At 44.8% G+C, this 19699-nt stretch overlaps 1 protein-coding gene across 3 annotated transcripts; it reads left to right on the top strand.

The window, feature by feature from the left end:
* The first annotated feature begins 7421 nt into the window (after positions 1–7421).
* On the top strand, positions 7422–10229 carry ifnphi2 (interferon phi 2). Of its 3 annotated transcripts, none has more exons than XM_082530962.1 (7): positions 7422–7487; positions 7565–7697; positions 9005–9201; positions 9292–9384; positions 9471–9632; positions 9824–9898; positions 10093–10229. In XM_082530962.1, exons 3-7 carry the CDS (start codon positions 9064–9066, stop codon positions 10198–10200), a joined length of 576 nt encoding a protein of 191 aa, XP_082387088.1. In that variant the 5' UTR covers positions 7422–7487; positions 7565–7697; positions 9005–9063; the 3' UTR covers positions 10201–10229. The 3 variants fall into 3 exon arrangements, with proteins under 3 accessions (XP_082387088.1, XP_082387089.1, XP_082387087.1); XM_082530963.1 differs by lacking the exon at positions 7422–7487 and adding an exon at positions 8549–8635 and having other exon boundaries at positions 7498–7697; XM_082530961.1 differs by lacking the exon at positions 7422–7487 and having other exon boundaries at positions 7498–7697.
* The last annotated feature ends 9470 nt before the right edge of the window (positions 10230–19699 follow it).

Genomic DNA, 19699 nt, shown 5'->3' with positions numbered 1-19699 from the left:
TTTATGGATTTTTGGAAGTCCTGCATACAGTTGAGTTCAGGACAACAGTGGACCTCCCCTTGTCGGCTGGTAATATGGTGACATTTGGTGGGTATGCCACAAGCAGTGACGATGCTGCTGCCATCGTTTAACATGGAGTCTGTGTACACACTCACACAGCCCATCAGAAAACGCTGCCAGGCTCTAAAGGCTGAACCAGCAGCTGCTCATCGGTCAGATCTGTTTAAGATCATCCAGCAAGTTTAGTCATGGAACAGTTCAGCAACAGACCAAACACCCTCCAAGCAATGTTCCCTCTAAGCTGCACGCGTGTGAAATTGCGCACTGCTGGCACGGTCTCTGCGCACAGAAAATCTGCGCTGTGCACTTAAAAATCGAGCCTGAATTGAAGTTAAAATTAAAACGTTAACAATTCTGTTCTGCAGTGTTAGTCAGTAAGAGACTGGCTGCTCCTGTATGGGATTAGAACGATGCCACCTTATCCCATAGTCCAGCCAATGATGCGATTCACATTCGTATATACGCAGCTAATCAACGCGGTTGACAGGCTCTGACAGCGTCCTTATGTGCCGACACCGGTGTTTTAGCGAGCAAAGCTGATGTGGAGTGAAGCCACGTTAATGACAACGTGTACAACCATTGGAGATGTGAGCAGGACAGACGGAACAACTGACGGACAAAGTGTGGACTTTATACCAGTTTTTAAATTGTGTTGATCGGACGTAAAACCAGAGCTATGATAAAAATATCTGTAATGTTTGTTTTTCTTCCTGAATACTGTCGTTGTTTATATTTACTGCGGGAAGAAACGGTAAAAACGGCGTTTTATAAGGAAAACGCTCGAAAGGCGAAAGCACTCTCCGCCTGGGGAGGGGGGTAGGAGTGACGGCGGTGTTTTGAGATGTGAAAAATTTGCGACGTTTAGTGCAAATCTTGTGTAGTCAGTGTGTAGTGTAGTCAATAGTTTTGTTGTGTGTCAGAACAATGAGGCGCCTGCTGAGTGTTACAGGTGTTACAGCAGTGACACATCTGCTGCTGTCAGGCCTGCAGGTATCAGGCTGATGTTCTCCTTCATCTCATAGTGGACAGAAATTATTTTTTGGAGCGGCACAAATAATTTGCGTGGCATCAGATTTGATGCAGAACAGCTGATTGTTCTGTAAATAGTTTGAAATGTTTATTTAAAAATCGCCTTGGCTGCATTTTTAGGTAAACAGCTGCAAAAAACTTTGTGGTTTGCATAATTCAGTTACTTTTTTGAAGAAGTAACTATATAATTAATTGCCCAACATTGGTCATTATTTACTGTATGTTGCAGACAGAGTTACAGACTCTCTCCCAGACCACAGACTCATAATACAAGTCAGAGCTTTATTAAAAAAAAAAAGGAAAGTTGTGTTTTCAAAATTGGAGTTCAAGTTATTTTTACTTCCAATAGTGTTAACATGCTGCACAGGTCATGAACAATTGTTTAAAAAAATTTCATTGTAAGTGGGATAAAGCAGTTAATTAAAAGTAGTCTAACATAAATGTAAATGCTGTAATTTCATTATTTTAAGAAACATGCAACTTGGATGGATTCGGTGCTGGCGTGACCACAATGACCACGCCTGCTGTTGCTCACAGTGGTCCAAGTGTCCGCTCAGGGAGTTTGCGCGATTGCTCAGACACATGAAACATTAGAGGGAACATTGCCTCCAAGGTATGTTCCCTCTAAACTGAGCGCGTGAGCAATCGCACACTGCTGACATGGTCTCCCCACACAGAAAATCTGCGCTGCGCACACAAAAAAAAATCCAGCCCGAAATGGAATTAAAGTAAATACGTGTATTTATTTTATTTCGCTGATTCGCGATTGCTCCCGCGCTCAGTTTAGAGGGAACCGTCTTCATCAGGGTTTGATAGGCAGGCTCACCATCAGCCAACACCTGACTCTTTGAACCCCTAGAGGGCGCCAAAGGTTAAAAAGACAGATGTCTGTACACAAGAAAACAATAAACCTCAACAATGTTGTATAAAATTATGCAAGACATACAAAACAATCTGTGAAAAGGGCCAAAGGTCATACATTAAATCCATCCATTGTCGTTCGCAGGTCTAAACAAAAGACAATCCAGACATTAAAATTCTGCTTGTGCACAAGAGTGGCATCAAAATTTGATCCTATATAATAAAAAACAATAAAAAACAGAGCGTAATAGTATAAACTGGGATATTTTACTGGAATCACAAACTGTGTAGAGAAACAGGGTGTGTAAAACTGTAAGGTCCCCCTCCTCACTGCATCCTGCCCTGTAACATTTTCCACCCACTTCGGGTGTTATCGGTAACATTGCTGCTAATAACGCCCACTGAATGGACCAATAGCATCCCAAGTGGGTGAGTCTCTCCCCTAACTTACTTCTAAAGATCTGGGGTCCCATGTCATGCTTGGTAACAGCGGACCACCCAAGTCTCACCCTTAACCCCCAACATCGAAATGTGCTCAGGGCACTCGAGACGGCTCTCAACGTTTGTTTCATCCCATACGTCCAGTTAGGGAACAACAAGAATACGATTTTAAAATGGCCCATAAAGGTGAAGTTTTATCTGCAGTTAAACTATTAAGAAACAGACATACGAGGTGGAACCAAAGAGAGTTCATTTTAAAACTCCCACGTTTTCTCACTTCTCGTGAATAAGACAGAAGTCTTTCTTATCTGGTTACTTTTAAAAAATACTTTATTTGGCCTTTGTCAGCTTTATTTGATGAAGAGAGGACAGGAGAGCAGGGCAGAGAGAGAAGGGAGACAGCTCGACGCACTGAGCTAAACCCCCTTATCGTGTTACTTTATCAGATAATGATTAATCAGTAGATTACGGAAATACCTGATAGACAACTGTGAAACTGTGTGTCTCAGTCTTTGCCTCCCTGCGGCTCATCTACGCTTCTTAGTCTACCGAGCTGGACTTTTTTTTTCATCAGAGCCGCTTCACGACTCAGATTCTTCAAGCTGTTGGCGACCTTTCTCAGAGATTATGAGCCATGTTGACATGACATCATCGTGACATCATCACGACCCTCCACTTCCCAAAGCTGCTGTGTTGGACTGAGATCTGTGACGGTGGAGGCCATCCGAGTGCAGCGGCACGTTCAGGAACTCGGTCTGAGATGATCTGAGCTTTGAGACGTTGAGCTTTATGACCAAATCTCAGAAGGATCATAACGGGACAGACGTGGTCTAACCGTGGTCTAACCGTGGTCTAAGCCCACTCCATCAAACCAGCAGCCTGGGCGCTGATACAGGCAGGATGGAACGTGCTTCCAAACTCTCACCCGACCATCAGGAAACCTTTTTCACCTCCTGTTGTTCAGTGTTGTGGGTCTGTGTGTTTTCTGTCACGGTCCTGGGTCGGTGACCACGTGCTTTGTGTTTCTTGGTTATTTGTTGTTCATGGTTGTTGCTGTTGGTGTTTTGGTTTCTGTCCTTGTATTTCTAGCTGCTTAGTTCTGTAATATTTCCAGAGTTCTAGTTCTTAGCTTTTGTTGTTGACTTCCGTGTGTTCTGTGTTAAGTTTACGTATCTTGAGTTCAGTCAGCGTGTTTCCTGTTTTACTTTGAAGGTCTGCGTGTTATGCAGTGTTGGTCAAGTTACTTCAGTAACTAATTACTGATTACTTCCCCAAAAAAGTAATCCGGTTACTTTACTGATTACTTATTTTCAAAAGTAATTAATTACTTAGTTACTTAGTTACTTTTAAAAACACGATTTACAACCTGAAGAGGTGTCAAGAGGAAATTGTATTTAGTAGTCAGTATAATCTTTTTAGTGATATAAGTTTGCATATGGTAGAATACTGCATGTAGTGATTTGTATTAGGAAATATTCAACCATGTATACTTAGAGGCATATAATCAATTGTGTGTGATCTCTAGCAGGCTGCAGGCTTGGCGTGCACCCCAGGAATGCACCCCCACATCCTGGGAGCATGGGAGAGATCGTACCTTGTTTTATTGTTTTATGGCAGGATTAACGTAGTTACGTTTGTTTTAGTCTAAGTGCTTTAACTGCTGGACTTCCTCACCCTTCTCCTGACCAAGGATGTACCTTTTATGACCCTTTGATCAGCAGGACACACACACACGTTCAATGGAGTATAAAATAAAAACCAGGGGCAGTGCTCAGGGCGAGTCTCAGTCTGGAGGCTGCCCTTGCTAGCAAGAAGTTCTGTGTGTTTCTCTTCTCTGAGTCTTTACTGAAGAAGTGTTTTAGAACATTTTCTTTAACAAGAGGTGATAAAGTGATAGATCTTTCAGCCCAATTCTACTTTTTCTACATAATCCATCATATAAAATGTAATCAAATGGAAAAGTCTCTTTTTAAAACTTGTTTTATTAGTTTTAATCTTTTAACTTTATGCATTAAGCAAAGATTTAATTATATGCAACATTCTCTGACTGGAAGAAATTTGTTTAACATTTAAACCTATTTTCTGCACATTCCAGCACATAAAATAAAATATTTTTTGTGTTTACACTCAGTCTTTCAAATAGATGCAAGTAAAACACAGCAGAAAATAAATAAAGTCAAAGACTCAGCGGTCCTGTCGCTCTATTTTCACCTGTAAAGCAGGAGTGGGGTAGGCGGAGGTTTACCCTGGTGCAGGTGTGCCGCGGTCAGTGGAAGAATCCACGAGTTTCTCTGTGAGTTTCCCATTACGTCGTAGCTACTCGGTGCTTGCTCGGAAGTTTAGGGGTTTTTTCGCTGTAAAAAGAAGTTTTCTTCCCACGCACGATGGACACTAATGTTTTTGTCTCTTTTTATGGAATCAAACTCAAAGTAAGGTCAGCACTTCCACGCTTTAAACGCTGCACGCTCATACTCTCGCTGCACTCGATACGTTACTTGAATAAAGTAATCAGATTACAGTAATGTAATCCGTTACTGCCCATCTCTGGTGTTATGTCAGTGTATTGAGTTTTGCAGGCAGAACGACCCGAATGTTGCATTATTTTTATTGCGTTAAAATGAAAAAGTCTTTAATTATTGCTCACATGTGGGAGGGACTGGGAGGCAGCATATTTAATGAGGAACAGATTAATGTTGCACAGAGTTCATGTTAGTCTGAGAATGGCTCGCAGATGAGCCGCTCAAAGGCAGCTGCAGTTAGTTTGGCATCAGAGCAGTGGGGTCACCCTCAGGGGTCAGGGGTCAGGGATGGTGACCTGTGTGTTTCAGGTCAGTTTTTTCAGTCTTAAAGGTTAATTTTTAATCACTTTAATAATTCGTCAGGCATCAAACAGGTGAAAACTGATTCTACTGTCAGTAGATCATCTTTAGGTGCAGAGAGGACTCAGATGTGTGTGCATCATCTGTCTACGTTTATGTCTTATCCCTGCACAGTTAGTGTGGAGGACCCACAACTCATTAAAGACATGAAAGGGCTATTCAATTCTATTCTATCAGAAACAGCACATCGTGTTTCATGTTTAAACACACTGCTGATCATCGGTAACATGTGATGGGAGCTTTCCGATGAAGCGCAAACTTCCTGCGGCTGGAAGCAGAATCAGTCATTCGAGTACTTTAGGGTAAAAGCTGCCTCGGCCTCGGCTCAGTGTCGCTCTGACTCTGCAGCTCGCTTCAGTTTCAGCGTCACTCGCCCCGCGCTTGGTGACACTGAGCGACTCGTTGAAGCTGAAGTGGAAAACGAAACACTCGCCGAGATCTCATTTCTCCACAGAGGAGCTCCACGCTTCCTTCCTTCTTTCTTTTCTGTCTAAATGTGACTGAAGCTGCACTTCCTGCCTCTCTGCTGCTCTCTCTTCTTCTCTGTAAACATAAACTGAAGCGTTAAACCGCTTCCTGTGACGAAACTCACAGGTTTTACTTTGATTCATAGACGCAAACACAAGGACGAGGACAGTTCTGTCCATGAACACTTACTGAGAAACTACAAGAGACATCATTGTTTCCATGTGACTCAAAGGGAACAAGCAGCAGGAAATCAAAGTGTTTGTTTGTTTCATGAAAAACTACAAACTGCATATTAATCCTTTATTTTCTGAATGAGAAACATGGATCATTACAGAGCAATCGCTTCAAACAGCACATCTCTGAACTGCGTCTCCGATTCAAATTCAGCACATAAGCATCAACAAAACCAAAGTGAAACCACCAAAATAAAACAACCATCCACCCATCGACCATCCATCCATCCATTGATCATCCACCCATCGACCATCCACCCATCGACCATCCATCCATCGATCATCCAACCTTTGATCTTTATTTTATCTCCTTACTTTTGACTTTCGGCAAAACTCAGATGTTCACAAACTTTTGTGTTTAATGAGGAGTCAGCATTCCAATCATCCAATCAGAATCAGGCGATGACAGTGCACTTTATTTTTGAGTTTATAACTGACTGACCACTGGAGGAGTTTTACAGGACACACACACAAGGACAGAAAAGTGAGGAGAAAAACTGCAGGATACAGAATAGTCCTAACACCAGCTGGTTGACTGTGTAACAGTAAATTAACTACAGATTTTTCCTGGCAGGTTCGATAGCTCGCAGTTTAAACCAAACTGAGTTTTTTGGGGCAATAATGAGGTGATTCTCAATACTTGGTCAGTTTTTTAAGTATTTCACCAGCAAAAACAACATATAAGAGAAAATGAACAATAAGTAATTACAAAGGTCTGTGTTTGTCTAATATGTATCTGCTTTGATGACATCAGGCTACAGATTAGTACTTTTATTTTTGACTTGTTTGACTTGTTACCTCGTTCATTTACATCATTATTTTAAAAGTGTATTTAATTCTGTAGTTTTGTTTATTTTGTAGTTTTTCATTTAAGTTTCAACTGAAGTAGTTCTAGTTTTTATAAGACTTGAACATAATTATTGTTGCACTTTAACCAGCTGCACACTTCTGTCACAGTTTGTTTCAAAATCAAATAAACTAATGAAGCAGCTGACATATTTACAGTTTGTGAGTTTGCTTCTGTTTCTCCTTTGTGTAGATTTTATTGATATAGTTTTCCAAGTTTATAAAATCGTTTCATTGAGTTTCATTGTTTTTAAAACTTTTAATGTTATTTTAGTGTAGTTAAAAACATGTTCACATCAAGTCTTAGTTTGAGTGAACAGTAATGATCTTGTGGAGCTAACATCACATCAGAGCTTTTGATTCTTCTGCCCATTTGAAAACTTTTTGCTTTGACACTGCACACTGAAGTGTTACTGCAGTAATGTGATTACTTTTTGAAAGTGCTCTTTGAGACACGGAGCACTTCATTAAAGTGTCTGGGGCCTCCAGCTGACGACACATGTAGCTGACGTCAGCTGTCCATAAACTTTTGACCGTCAATGTTTCCATATGTTTTGTGCATCTCTGCTGTTGCTGGATTTCTTACCATGTTGAGTCAGCAGTTGCAAAGCGAAGGCTCGCGCGCCACCTCGCACCCTGAGGGGGTGGCCAGGATGCAGTGGGGCCTGAGGTTGGGAAATTTCCAGAAGTTCTTAGAAATGTTTAATTTTTGTTGAATGCATCAGAGTTTCATTTACTGCTTTCCAGGATGAAGCTTTATTTAAACCACAACATAACACAGACTCTCATCAGAACCACAACAACCACCAGAGGAAGAACCAGATCAGCGCAGACCTCCGACACCTCCAACACCTCCAACCCTGCAGCACCCCTGCCAACGGTGAGTGTCTCGACTCAGATATCAAAGCACTGAAGCAGTTTTAGATCAGCTGTGGGCTTTATTGATATCCTCAGATTAATCCTCAGACTTCTGGATTAAACATATTTCATTAGAACAACAGCTTGAAACCTGATGCCATTATTGATTTTCTATTGCTCAGTCAGCTGTTGAACTTTCAGTTACTGTTTCCTAAAATCTTTGATCATTTATGTCTGCGACAGCTTTATTTGTAATTTGATGAATGAAGTCTGCAGTTTGGATAAACATCAGCTGGTTTTTAACCCTGTGAAACAGAAATGTGGCAAATATGAAACATTTTTGTGTCACAGGGTTTCAGAGCTCTACATCATCAGTGCCAAAAAAACCCCCGATCCTTCAAAAAATACCAAGTAAAACTCAAATTTATAATGATTTTGTTCCTAATTAGTTAGAAGATTTAAAAGAGGTTTTGAGGGTTTTAATAAAGTTTGAAGACTTTTTAGCGTTATGCCCTGGCTGCCTGCGAGCTCTGTGCTGTTGAATGAAGTTGCATTTTGAACAATTTGGCTTCGGGTCCCTCTGTGCCGGTGATTAAAAGCCCCTGATGATTAGCAGTAAGGCGCTAACGAAGGCGCTTTAAGTTTCATTTCAGGGCCAAAGCTTCAGATAAGTGACTCATTGACTTTCAGGACTTTTCTTCTTCATTAGAGTCAGAACGTGAATTTTCCACTCATGATGCGAGACGAGAACGTCAGCTGACGGTTGGCGCCCGATCGGGTCTCGTAGCTCTGACGAATAATTCCACCAACGCTCCGAGGTGCGGCGGGAAAACCTGCTGACTGGAAAGAGTGTTGTGTTTTTATGTCTGATAGGAGCTGAGCGAGCGACACGTCACCTCGGCACACTACAAATACCATTCGCTCAAAGCGCCCGGTATCAGTCCGGCCGATCGCTAACAGGTCAGAGTTCAGCTTTGGTGACTGTAGCTACCTTTACTTCTCTCAGAGCTGTGATGTCACATCCCGTTTCAGGCATTTAGATGGGTAGTAAGCGTCAGGGAAACTGTTTGGGATGTTTTACGTATCTGAAACCAAAGATATGACCATAAATATGCGGACACGTCTAACTACTCACCGATGTTGTTGTTTTTTTCATAAATACCTGTTAATGAGCTTTACACCACTCCTCTAGTGACTCACCTGGCAGTAGAGGGTCCAGGTTGTGCTTTCAATCAGATTCTTAGTGGTTTGTGAGTGAGTCACACAGGTAGATGTCCTCTCATTGGCTGATGTGCTGACATCCAGCCCATCTGCTTCTCTCTGTTCCAGGTTACCTGCCGGCTCACACAGCACACACCTCAGACCAGACAAGGACCCGCTCGGCTCTCATGGCGCCCTCCACCGTCCTCCTCATTCTCTTGCCGCTCTTTGGTCTCCAGATGATGCTGGTTGCCAAGCCAACGCCGCGGTGCCGTCCTCTGACAGGAAGAGTGGTTACGGGAGCCCACCATCTACTCAACGCCACGGTAGGAACGGAAACCCTCAGACCTTAACATCAGCTGCTGTTAGTCGGTCATCTGTCCATAAAAATTTAGTGATTCCTGTTTGTCCTGTAGGGACCGAAATTTCCTCTCCACTGCCGGCCAGTCAACGCCAATATCTCCTTTCCAGACTCCACCCTCCCCACCACTGCAGCCAATCGATCTCAGGTAAACTTCACCGTGGCCTGTCGGCTCTCATAGAGCTTTGTTTTCTATGTCTGGATATGACCTGATTTCTCATTGGCCCACCTCAGTGTCCCCGAGTACTGTGGGTCGTCTACAAGTTACTCGAAGGCATGTGGCTGACGTACGAGGAACACGAGCTACCTGTGGGAGATGGCGGAGTCAACTGGGACGAGAAGAAACTCGAAGAATTCTTCACCCTGCAGGACCGTCTGCAGGATGAGGGTCGCTGTGTGAGTACCAGAGCCCATCTCAGTAGAACCGCCTCAGTCATTGTGGTCTCTGTAATCTGTAGTTTCTGTAGAACTGGTCTAAGGTCTGATGGTCTCTGTAAAACCAGCCTATGTAGAATCAGCCTGTGTAGAACTTGTCCCTGTAGAACCAGCCTCCTGTTGCTGTGATTTGACGGTCCGTGTCTCCGCAGCTGCCCTCGGACGAGGAAGCATCAGGTCTGCTGTCGTCGTACTTCAGTAACGTCACAGCAGTCATTGAGCAGCAGGTAAAAATTGATCTCTGCAGTCTGATTCATAAAACGTCACGAGTAATAAATATATTTTTATTAAATCAATTCAACATCAAATGAACGATATAAAATTATTAAAGATTTTATTAAAGCTTCGTCTTAATAAATGACATGTTTGAGTCACTGTGTGTGGACCAATGAGAGCTGAGTGTGCGTATCTTGTCTCACAGGACAGTGCAGCGTGTGGTTGGGAGGCTCTGAGGAGAGATGTGATCTGGGTCCTAAAGTCCACCCAGCAGATACACAGGTCCTGCTTCAACTGGAGCCACGCCCAATGAAAAAATCCTTTGCCACGCCCACCAAGGAGTACTGATAATCATATATTTTATTTATACCTTTATTTATTTATATGTATTTATTATTTATTGTTTTTGTACTTTTTCTGATTTCATTTTTTCTTATTTTTTATTGTTCAAATGTTTCATTTCATCAGAATAAAGCATCAAAAAATGCACTCTCTTCTTTTCATTATTATTATTATTTTTATAAGTCTGGGTTAAACCGGGGTTTGGCAGGGTCTGTAATATCAGATGTAGGAGTGCAGCGAGGGTAAAACAAGAACTTTGAAATGAATGAACGTGAGGCTCTGATCAGCTGACCTGCGCTGCCGCTCTGATGCTCTTTATGGCTGACTGGAACACGCTCAGCATGAGTTGTGTGCCTGATTTTAAAACAGTCTATGCTTTTCATATGAAGCTGAAGTACAGCGACCTCAGCTCTACGTCTGCACCACGAACGCATCACAGGGAGGAGTAGAAAGGATGTGCTGAGGCTGTGAGCGCCGGTGTGATGTCATTATTTTGGTATTTCTGAGCAAGCCTCCGTGTGGTCACTGGAAGCATCACCAGCAGCACATGAAAAACAGTGAAAGTGAACTACAGTGGGGCAAAAAAGTATTTAGTCAGCCACCGATTGTGCAAGTTCCCCCACCTAAAATGATGACAGAGGTCAGTAATTTGCACCAGAGGTACACTTCAACTGTGAGAGACAGAATGTGAAAAAAAAATCCATGAATCCACATGGTAGGATTTGTAAAGAATTTATTGGTAAATCAGGGTGGAAAATAAGTATTTGGTCAATAACAAAAATACAACTCAATACTTTGTAACATAACCTTTGTTGGCAATAACAGAGGTCAAACGTTTACTATAGGTCTTTACCAGGTTTGCACACACAGTAGCTGGTATTTTGGCCCATTCCTCCATGCAGATCTTCTCGAGAGCAGTGATGTTTTGGGGCTGTCGTCGAGCAACATGGACTTTCAACTCCCGCCACAGATTTTCTATGGGGTTGAGGTCTGGAGACTGGCTAGGCCACTCCAGGACTTTCAAATGCTTCTTACGGAGCCACTCCTTTGTTGCCCGGGCGGTGTGTTTTGGATCATTGTCATGTTGGAAGACCCAGCCTCGTTTCATCTTCAAAGTTCTCACTGATGGAAGGAGGTTTTGGCTCAAAATCTCACGATACATGGCCCCATTCATTCTGTCCTTAACACGGATCAGTCGTCCTGTCCCCTTGGCAGAAAAACAGCCCCATAGCATGATGTTTCCACCCCCATGCTTCACAGTAGGTATGGTGTTCTTGGGATGCAACTCAGTATTCTTCTTCCTCCAAACACGACGAGTTGAGTTTACACCAAAAAGTTCTACTTTGGTTTCATCTGACCACATGACATTCTCCCAATCCTCTGCTGTATCATCCATGTGCTCTCTGGCAAACTTCAGACGGGCCTGGACATGCACTGGCTTCAGCAGCGGAACACGTCTGGCACTGCGGGATTTGATTCCCTGCCGTTGTAGTGTGTTACTGATGGTGACCTTTGTTACTTTGGTCCCAGCTCTCTGCAGGTCATTCACCAGGTCCCCCCGTGTGGTTCTGGGATCTTTGCTCACCGTTCTCATGATCATTTTGACCCCACGGGATGAGATCTTGCGTGGAGCCCCAGATCGAGGGAGATTATCAGTGGTCTTGTATGTCTTCCATTTTCTGATGATTGCTCCCACAGTTGATTTTTTCACACCAAGCTGCTTGCCTATTGTAGATTCACTCTTCCCAGTCTGGTGCAGGTCTACAATACTTTTCCTGGTGTCCTTCGAAAGCTCTTTGGTCTTGGCCAAGGCGGAGTTTGGAGTCTGACTGTTTGAGGCTGTGGACAGGTGTCTTTTATACAGATGATGAGTTCCTGGTGCAAATTACTGACCTCTGTCATCATTTTAGGTGGGGGAACTTGCACAATCGGTGGCTGACTAAATACTTTTTTGCCCCACTGTAACTGCCATCACACTGATCGGCTCATATCCAAAGATCAGGATCACTTTACTGATTATGAGCAGAAGTAATTTTGGTAGTAGTAACAGTAATGACATCAGAAGCAGAAGTATCATCTGAGATGTTTCCAGTGAAACTGTTGTGAGCTTTGACTGGAGCTTTCAGGTGAAGCTGATGGTGAGCAAGCTGATTTTTAACCTTTTGTGACTAGAGTGAGAGGAAGGTTTAAAGACAGAGGTGTGACCCGCTGTGATGGATGGCTTGGAGACAAAGTTAGAAAGGCTGACATGGTTTGCACATGTGCAGACGAGGGAGAGTGGATTTACTGGAAAAAGGATGAAGATGGGGCTGCCAGACAGGAGGACAGGAGGAAGACCTCAGAGGAGGTTGATGGATGTAGTGAAGGAGGATATGCAGAGGGCGAAGTGACACAGTATCTCCACCTACTCAGTCACATCATCCCTCAGCCTCCTCTGACATCAGAGTTGAGGCTCGGGTGTGAAATTTATGGCTTTCAGGGTTTCCCTGGGTCTTTTCCCATGTTGTAGTTGTGTGTCTTATTTCGAGAGATGAATTGAACGTCTATGGATTTCACGGCCTCGCTGAGCTTCTCTGGGACTGAACCCTGTGTGATGAACTGGCTCCAGGTCACAATCAGTGACAGCAGGTTTTGGCTCTGCAACAATGACCTTGTATCTATTTTCAGAATCAGAATCAGAATCAGAATACTTTATTGATCCCTGGGGGAAATTATTTTTTGTTACAGTGCTCCATTTTAAACCAACATTAAGACAAGACAGACAATACGCTAACTAAGAATAGTACAATATATACATATATATACATACATACATAAGTCACTTATAAATAAATATTTGGAAAAGAAACATGTGTAGCTGTAGCAGCAAACAGTGTGTTAAGTGGATGCGTTGTACAGGGAGATGGCCACAGGCAGGAATGATTTCCTGTGTCGTTCAGTGGTGCTTTTCGGTAATCTCAGTCTCTCACTGAACGAGCTCCTGTGACTGACCAGCATGTCATGGAGTGGGTGGGAGGTGTTATCCAACATTGTCTTTATCTTGGACAGCATCCGCCTCTCCGACACCACCTTGAGGGAGTCCAGCTCCATCCCCACAACATTGCTGGCCTTACGGATCAGTTTATTAAGTCTGTTGGCATCTGCGACCCTCAGCCTGCTCCCCCAGCATGCAACAGCATAGAGGATCGCACTGGCCACCACAGACTCATAGAAAATCCTCAGCATTTTCTGGCAGATGTTGAAGGACCTCAGTCGCCTCAAAAAATAGAGACGACTCTGGCCCTTCCTGTAAAGTGCTGTGGTGTTTTTAGCCCAGTCCAGTTTATTGTCAATGTGTACTCCAAGGTATTTATAGTCCTCCACAATGTCAACACTGACCCCCTGGATTGAAACAGGGGTCAAGTGTTTCCTGGTCTTCCTGAAGTCCACGATCAGTTCCTTGGTCTTTGCCACGTTGAGCTGCAGATGATTCTGCTCACACCACGTGACAAAGGAGTCGACCACAGCCCGGTACTCTGTCTCATCATCCCTGCTGATGCATCCAACCACCGCAGAGTCATCAGAAAACTTCTGAAGATGGCAGGTCTCTGTGCAGTGGCTGAAGTCTGTGGTGTAGAGGGTGAAGAGGAAGGGGGAGAGGACAGTCCCCTGTGGTGCCCCTGTGTTGCTGATCACCTTGTCAGACACACACTGTGGGAGACGTACATATTGTGGTCTTCCTGTCAGGTAATCAACAATCCAGGACACCAGAGAAGCATCCACCTGCATCGCTGCTAACTTATCACCCAGGAGGGTCGGCCTGATGGTGTTGAAAGCACTGGAAAAGTCAAAAAACATGACCCTCACAGTGCTCGCCGGCTGGTCCAGATGGGTGTAGACACGATTGAGCAGGTAGATGATGGCGTCCTCTGTTCCGAGACGAGGCTGATAAGCGAACTGAAGGGGATCCAGATGTGGTCTTACTATGGGTCGCAGCTGGTCCAGGATGAGCCTTTCCAGGGTCTTCATGATGTGGGAGGTCAGTGCCACGGGCCTGTAATCCTGGGGGCCACTGGGACGAGGCGTCTTTGGTACAGGGACGAGGCATGATGTCTTCCACATCACCGGGACCCTCTGCAGACTCAGACTCAGCATAAACAGTTTATGAAAGACTCCACACAGCTGGGGGGCACAGGCCTTGAGGACAAGGGGACTCACTCCGTCTGGTCCAGCAGACTTGCCTGAGTGAAGTCTCCTCATTTGCATCTCAACCTGGTATTGAGTGAAGGTGATGGGTGGGGGAGGGGTGTCAGGAATCTCACAGGAGGCAACATGTGAAGAGAGAGGCTGGCACAGTGGTGTGGCTCTGGATTCCAGGCTGACTGCAGGTGAGGTTGTGGGGGTGGGAGCAGACACTGTGGTGTCGAATCTATTGAAAAACAGATTCAACTCGTCGGCTCTATTCTCACCTCCCTCAGCTCCCCTGCTGTTGGTTGGCCTGAATCCAGTGATGGTCTTCATGCCCCTCCACACCTCTCTCATGCTGTTCTGCTGGAGTTTCCACTCCAGCTTCCTCCTGTAATTGTCCTTAGCCTCTCTGATCTTGTCCTTTAGTAACACCTGGACCTTCCTCACCTCCTCTTTGTTGCCCCCTCTGAAAGCCCTCTTCTTGTTGTTGAGGAGGGCTTTGATGTCCTTAGTCACCCACGGCTTGTTATTTGGGTAACAATGAACAGTCTGAGCTGGAACAATGGAGTCGGTGCAGAAAGTTATGTAGTCTGTGATACACTCAGTAAGCCCATTGATGTCCTCGGCGTGAGGCTCACAGAGTGTTTCCCAGTCGGTCACCTCGAAACAGCCCTGTAGTTCCGCTATTGCCTCCTCTGACCACCTCCTAACAGTCCTGGTGGTCACAGGTTCCCTCCTCACAATTGGCACATAGCGGGGGGTGAGGTGAATCAGGTTATGATCTGACCTACCAAGTGGGGGGAGGGAGGAGGAGCTGTATGCATCCTTGACGTTAGCATACAGTAAGTCTAAAGTTTTCTCTCCCCTGGTGGGACAGTCCACATATTGTTTGAATGTTGGTAGTGTATTGTCCAGTGATACATGGTTGAAGTCACCCGAGATCACAATAAAGGCACTCGGGTGCTGAGTCTGTAACCGAGCTATGGCAGAGTGGATAGTGTCACATGCAGCTGTGGGGTTAGCAGAGGGGGGAACATAAACAGCCACCAAGATGACGTGAGAGAATTCCCTGGGTAAATAATACGGCCTGAGTCCAACAGCACACAGTTCAGTGTCCGGGCAACAAATCCTTTCTTTGATTGTTATGTTGGCAGGGTTACACCACCGGTTGTTAACTAAAACAGCAAGCCCACCTCCTTTACGCTTACCGCTAGCGATGCTGTCCCTGTCCGCCCGAACAGTGTGGAAGCCTTCCACGGAAGCATTCTCATCGGGAATGTCCTGGTGCAGCCATGATTCGGTGAAACACATCAGGCTACACTCTCGGTATTCCCTCTGACTCCGTACCAGTGCTGAGAGCTCGTCGATTTTACTTGCCAACGATCGCACATTTCCCATCACGATAGACGGCAGACACGGTTTAAACCTCCTCCTCGCTTCGAGCCTCCGCTGTCTCACCGTCACCTTTTTTCTTCTCTTCTGTCCTTGACCTCTGCATCCCCGATGTGTTTTCCTCCAAATTTCAGCTGGTACTTCTGCGGGCACTTCTGCGGGCCTGGCCAGCGAGCCGGCCGGCATCAGGGCGATCAGCTGATCTCTGGAGTAAACAGTCCGTGCGTGTAGGAGATGTGCCGCGGTCCCGTTCCATGATAAAAGTAACAGTTCCACGGCCACCAGAAGAACAAAAACTCTCTCAATCCACATGATTGAGTAAGAGATAGAAAACGGAGGAAAATACAAGTCAGAAAAAAAAAAGAATACGTAAGAAAAAAGAGCTAAACTAAGAGAAAAGCAGGAGCGACTGTAACAGGCTGCACGCTGGTTGGCGCATGCGCACTAAACCGGGTTTAGTTTATGAACATCTGAAGCATCATCACAAACATTCCTGATGAATGAATGAAGCGCTGCTGAGTCAGCGCGTTGGCTGTGTTTACAGTCTCATCAGGTAATCGTCTGCTGACAGGTTGTGGTTTTCTTATTATACCGAGCTCTTACCTGAGGCACGAGCGTTCACATCCAGACATGCAGCATGAGTTGTGTGCCTGATTTTAAAACAGTCTATGCTTTTCATATGAAGCTGAAGTACAGCGACCTCAGCTCTACGTCTGCACCACGAACGCATCACAGGGAGGAGTAGAAAGGATGTGCTGAGGCTGTGAGCGCCGGTGTGATGTCATTATTTTGGTATTTCTGAGCGAGCCTCCGTGTGGTCACTGGAAGCATCACCAGCAGCACATGAAAAACAGTGAAAGTGAACTACAGTGGGGCAAAAAAGTATTTAGTCAGCCACCGATTGTGCAAGTTCCCCCACCTAAAATGATGACAGAGGTCAGTAATTTGCACCAGAGGTACACTTCAACTGTGAGAGACAGAATGTGAAAAAAAAATCCATGAATCCACATGGTAGGATTTGTAAAGAATTTATTGGTAAATCAGGGTGGAAAATAAGTATTTGGTCAATAACAAAAATACAACTCAATACTTTGTAACATAACCTTTGTTGGCAATAACAGAGGTCAAACGTTTACTATAGGTCTTTACCAGGTTTGCACACACAGTAGCTGGTATTTTGGCCCATTCCTCCATGCAGATCTTCTCGAGAGCAGTGATGTTTTGGGGCTGTCGTCGAGCAACATGGACTTTCAACTCCCGCCACAGATTTTCTATGGGGTTGAGGTCTGGAGACTGGCTAGGCCACTCCAGGACTTTCAAATGCTTCTTACGGAGCCACTCCTTTGTTGCCCGGGCGGTGTGTTTTGGATCATTGTCATGTTAGAAGACCCAGCCTCGTTTCATCTTCAAAGTTCTCACTGATGGAAGGAGGTTTTGGCTCAAAATCTCACGATACATGGCCCCATTCATTCTGTCCTTAACACGGATCAGTCGTCCTGTCCCCTTGGCAGAAAAACAGCCCCATAGCATGATGTTTCCACCCCCATGCTTCACAGTAGGTATGGTGTTCTTGGGATGCAACTCAGTATTCTTCTTCCTCCAAACACGACGAGTTGAGTTTACACCAAAAAGTTCTACTTTGGTTTCATCTGACCACATGACATTCTCCCAATCCTCTGCTGTATCATCCATGTGCTCTCTGGCAAACTTCAGACGGGCCTGGACATGCACTGGCTTCAGCAGCGGAACACGTCTGGCACTGCGGGATTTGATTCCCTGCCGTTGTAGTGTGTTACTGATGGTGACCTTTGTTACTTTGGTCCCAGCTCTCTGCAGGTCATTCACCAGGTCCCCCCGTGTGGTTCTGGGATCTTTGCTCACCGTTCTCATGATCATTTTGACCCCACGGGATGAGATCTTGCGTGGAGCCCCAGATCGAGGGAGATTATCAGTGGTCTTGTATGTCTTCCATTTTCTGATGATTGCTCCCACAGTTGATTTTTTCACACCAAGCTGCTTGCCTATTGTAGATTCACTCTTCCCAGTCTGGTGCAGGTCTACAATACTTTTCCTGGTGTCCTTCGAAAGCTCTTTGGTCTTGGCCATGGCGGAGTTTGGAGTCTGACTGTTTGAGGCTGTGGACAGGTGTCTTTTATACAGATGATGAGTTCAAACAGGTGCCATTCATACAGGTAACGAGTGGGGGACAGAAAAGCTTCTTGCAGAAGACGTTACAGGTCTGTGAGAGCCAGAGATTTTCCTTGTTTGAGGTGACCAAATACTTATTTTCCACCCTGATTTACGAATAAATTCTTTACAAATCCTACCATGTGGATTCATGGATTTTTTTTCACATTCTGTCTCTCACAGTTGAAGTGTACCTCTGGTGCAAATTACTGACCTCTGTCATCATTTTAGGTGGGGGAACTTGCACAATCGGTGGCTGACTAAATACTTTTTTGCCCCACTGTAACTGCCATCACACTGATCGGCTCATATCCAAAGATCAGGATCACTTTACTGATTATGAGCAGAAGTAATTTTGGTAGTAGTAACAGTAATGACATCAGAAGCAGAAGTATCATCTGAGATGTTTCCAGTGAAACTGTTGTGAGCTTTGACTGGAGCTTTCAGGTGAAGCTGATGGTGAGCAAGCTGATTTTTAACCTTTTGTGACTAGAGTGAGAGGAAGGTTTAAAGACAGAGGTGTGACCCGCTGTGATGGATGGCTTGGAGACAAAGTTAGAAAGGCTGACATGGTTTGCACATGTGCAGACGAGGGAGAGTGGATTTACTGGAAAAAGGATGAAGATGGGGCTGCCAGACAGGAGGACAGGAGGAAGACCTCAGAGGAGGTTGATGGATGTAGTGAAGGAGGATATGCAGAGGGCGAAGTGACACAGTATCTCCACCTACTCAGTCACATCATCCCTCAGCCTCCTCTGACATCAGAGTTGAGGCTCGGGTGTGAAATTTATGGCTTTCAGGGTTTCCCTGGGTCTTTTCCCATGTTGTAGTTGTGTGTCTTATTTCGAGAGATGAATTGAACGTCTATGGATTTCACGGCCTCGCTGAGCTTCTCTGGGACTGAACCCTGTGTGATGAACTGGCTCCAGGTCACAATCAGTGACAGCAGGTTTTGGCTCTGCAACAATGACCTTGTATCTATTTTAGTTTATGAACATCTGAAGCATCATCACAAACATTCCTGATGAATGAATGAAGCGCTGCTGAGTCAGCGCGTTGGCTGTGATTACAGTCTCATCAGGTAATCGTCTGCTGACAGGTTGTGGTTTTCTTATTATACCGAGCTCTTACCTGAGGCACGAGCGTTCACATCCAGACATGCCACCACAAACCTTCAGCTGACTTCAGGTCAGAGGCTTCCAAGCGGTTTGTGTCCAAAGATCAGGCTAAAAGAACACCCAGGCTGACAACCTGTTATTAGACCCTTTCACACACAAACGGTCTCTACCTCGGGTCCAGATCCTGCTGAGACAGGGTCTGAGGTCAGTTTTCTAATCTTGGTTACTGAGCACTTTTTCAGCTTAGCTCAGAACCATGAAGTTGGAGCTTCATGTTCTTCTGATATTGTTCTACAGCTGAGACAGACACTATCTCTACTTTCAAGATTAGGCTTCAAACTTTCCTTTTTGCTAAAGCATATAGTTAGGGCTGGACCAGGTGACCCTGAATCCTTGGTCATGCTGCAGTAGGTGTAGGCTGCCGGGGATTCCCATGATGCATTTTCTTCTTCAGTCATCTTTTTCTCTCATCCATCTGCAGACTCACCTGTTTGCATTCAAAGATGGCTGCTTTTCTCTATGAGTGTGCTGTCTCTGTGTGTGGCTGTAATGATGTTCATGGTTAGTATGTCCAAAGCTTTATTTATTCACAGCACACAATGCAGA

This window comes from Aulonocara stuartgranti, assembly GCF_965226115.1.
Source record: "Aulonocara stuartgranti genome assembly, chromosome: 4".
NCBI classification, from domain to species: Eukaryota; Metazoa; Chordata; class Actinopteri; order Cichliformes; family Cichlidae; genus Aulonocara; species Aulonocara stuartgranti.
Note: the sequence above shows the minus strand (reverse complement) of the source record. Positions and strands in the feature narration are given on the sequence as shown.

Bases quoted from the DNA above. Each gene is read 5' to 3' on its own strand.
- ifnphi2 (XM_082530962.1), top strand. From the start codon at position 9,064: ATGGCGCCCTCCACCGTCCTCCTCATTCTCTTGCCGCTCTTTGGTCTC. The intron at 9,385-9,470 runs GTAAACTTCACC...GGCCCACCTCAG, and splicing joins CTGCAGCCAATCGATCTCAG to TGTCCCCGAGTACTGTGGGT. The intron at 9,633-9,823 runs GTGAGTACCAGA...GTGTCTCCGCAG, and splicing joins TGCAGGATGAGGGTCGCTGT to CTGCCCTCGGACGAGGAAGC.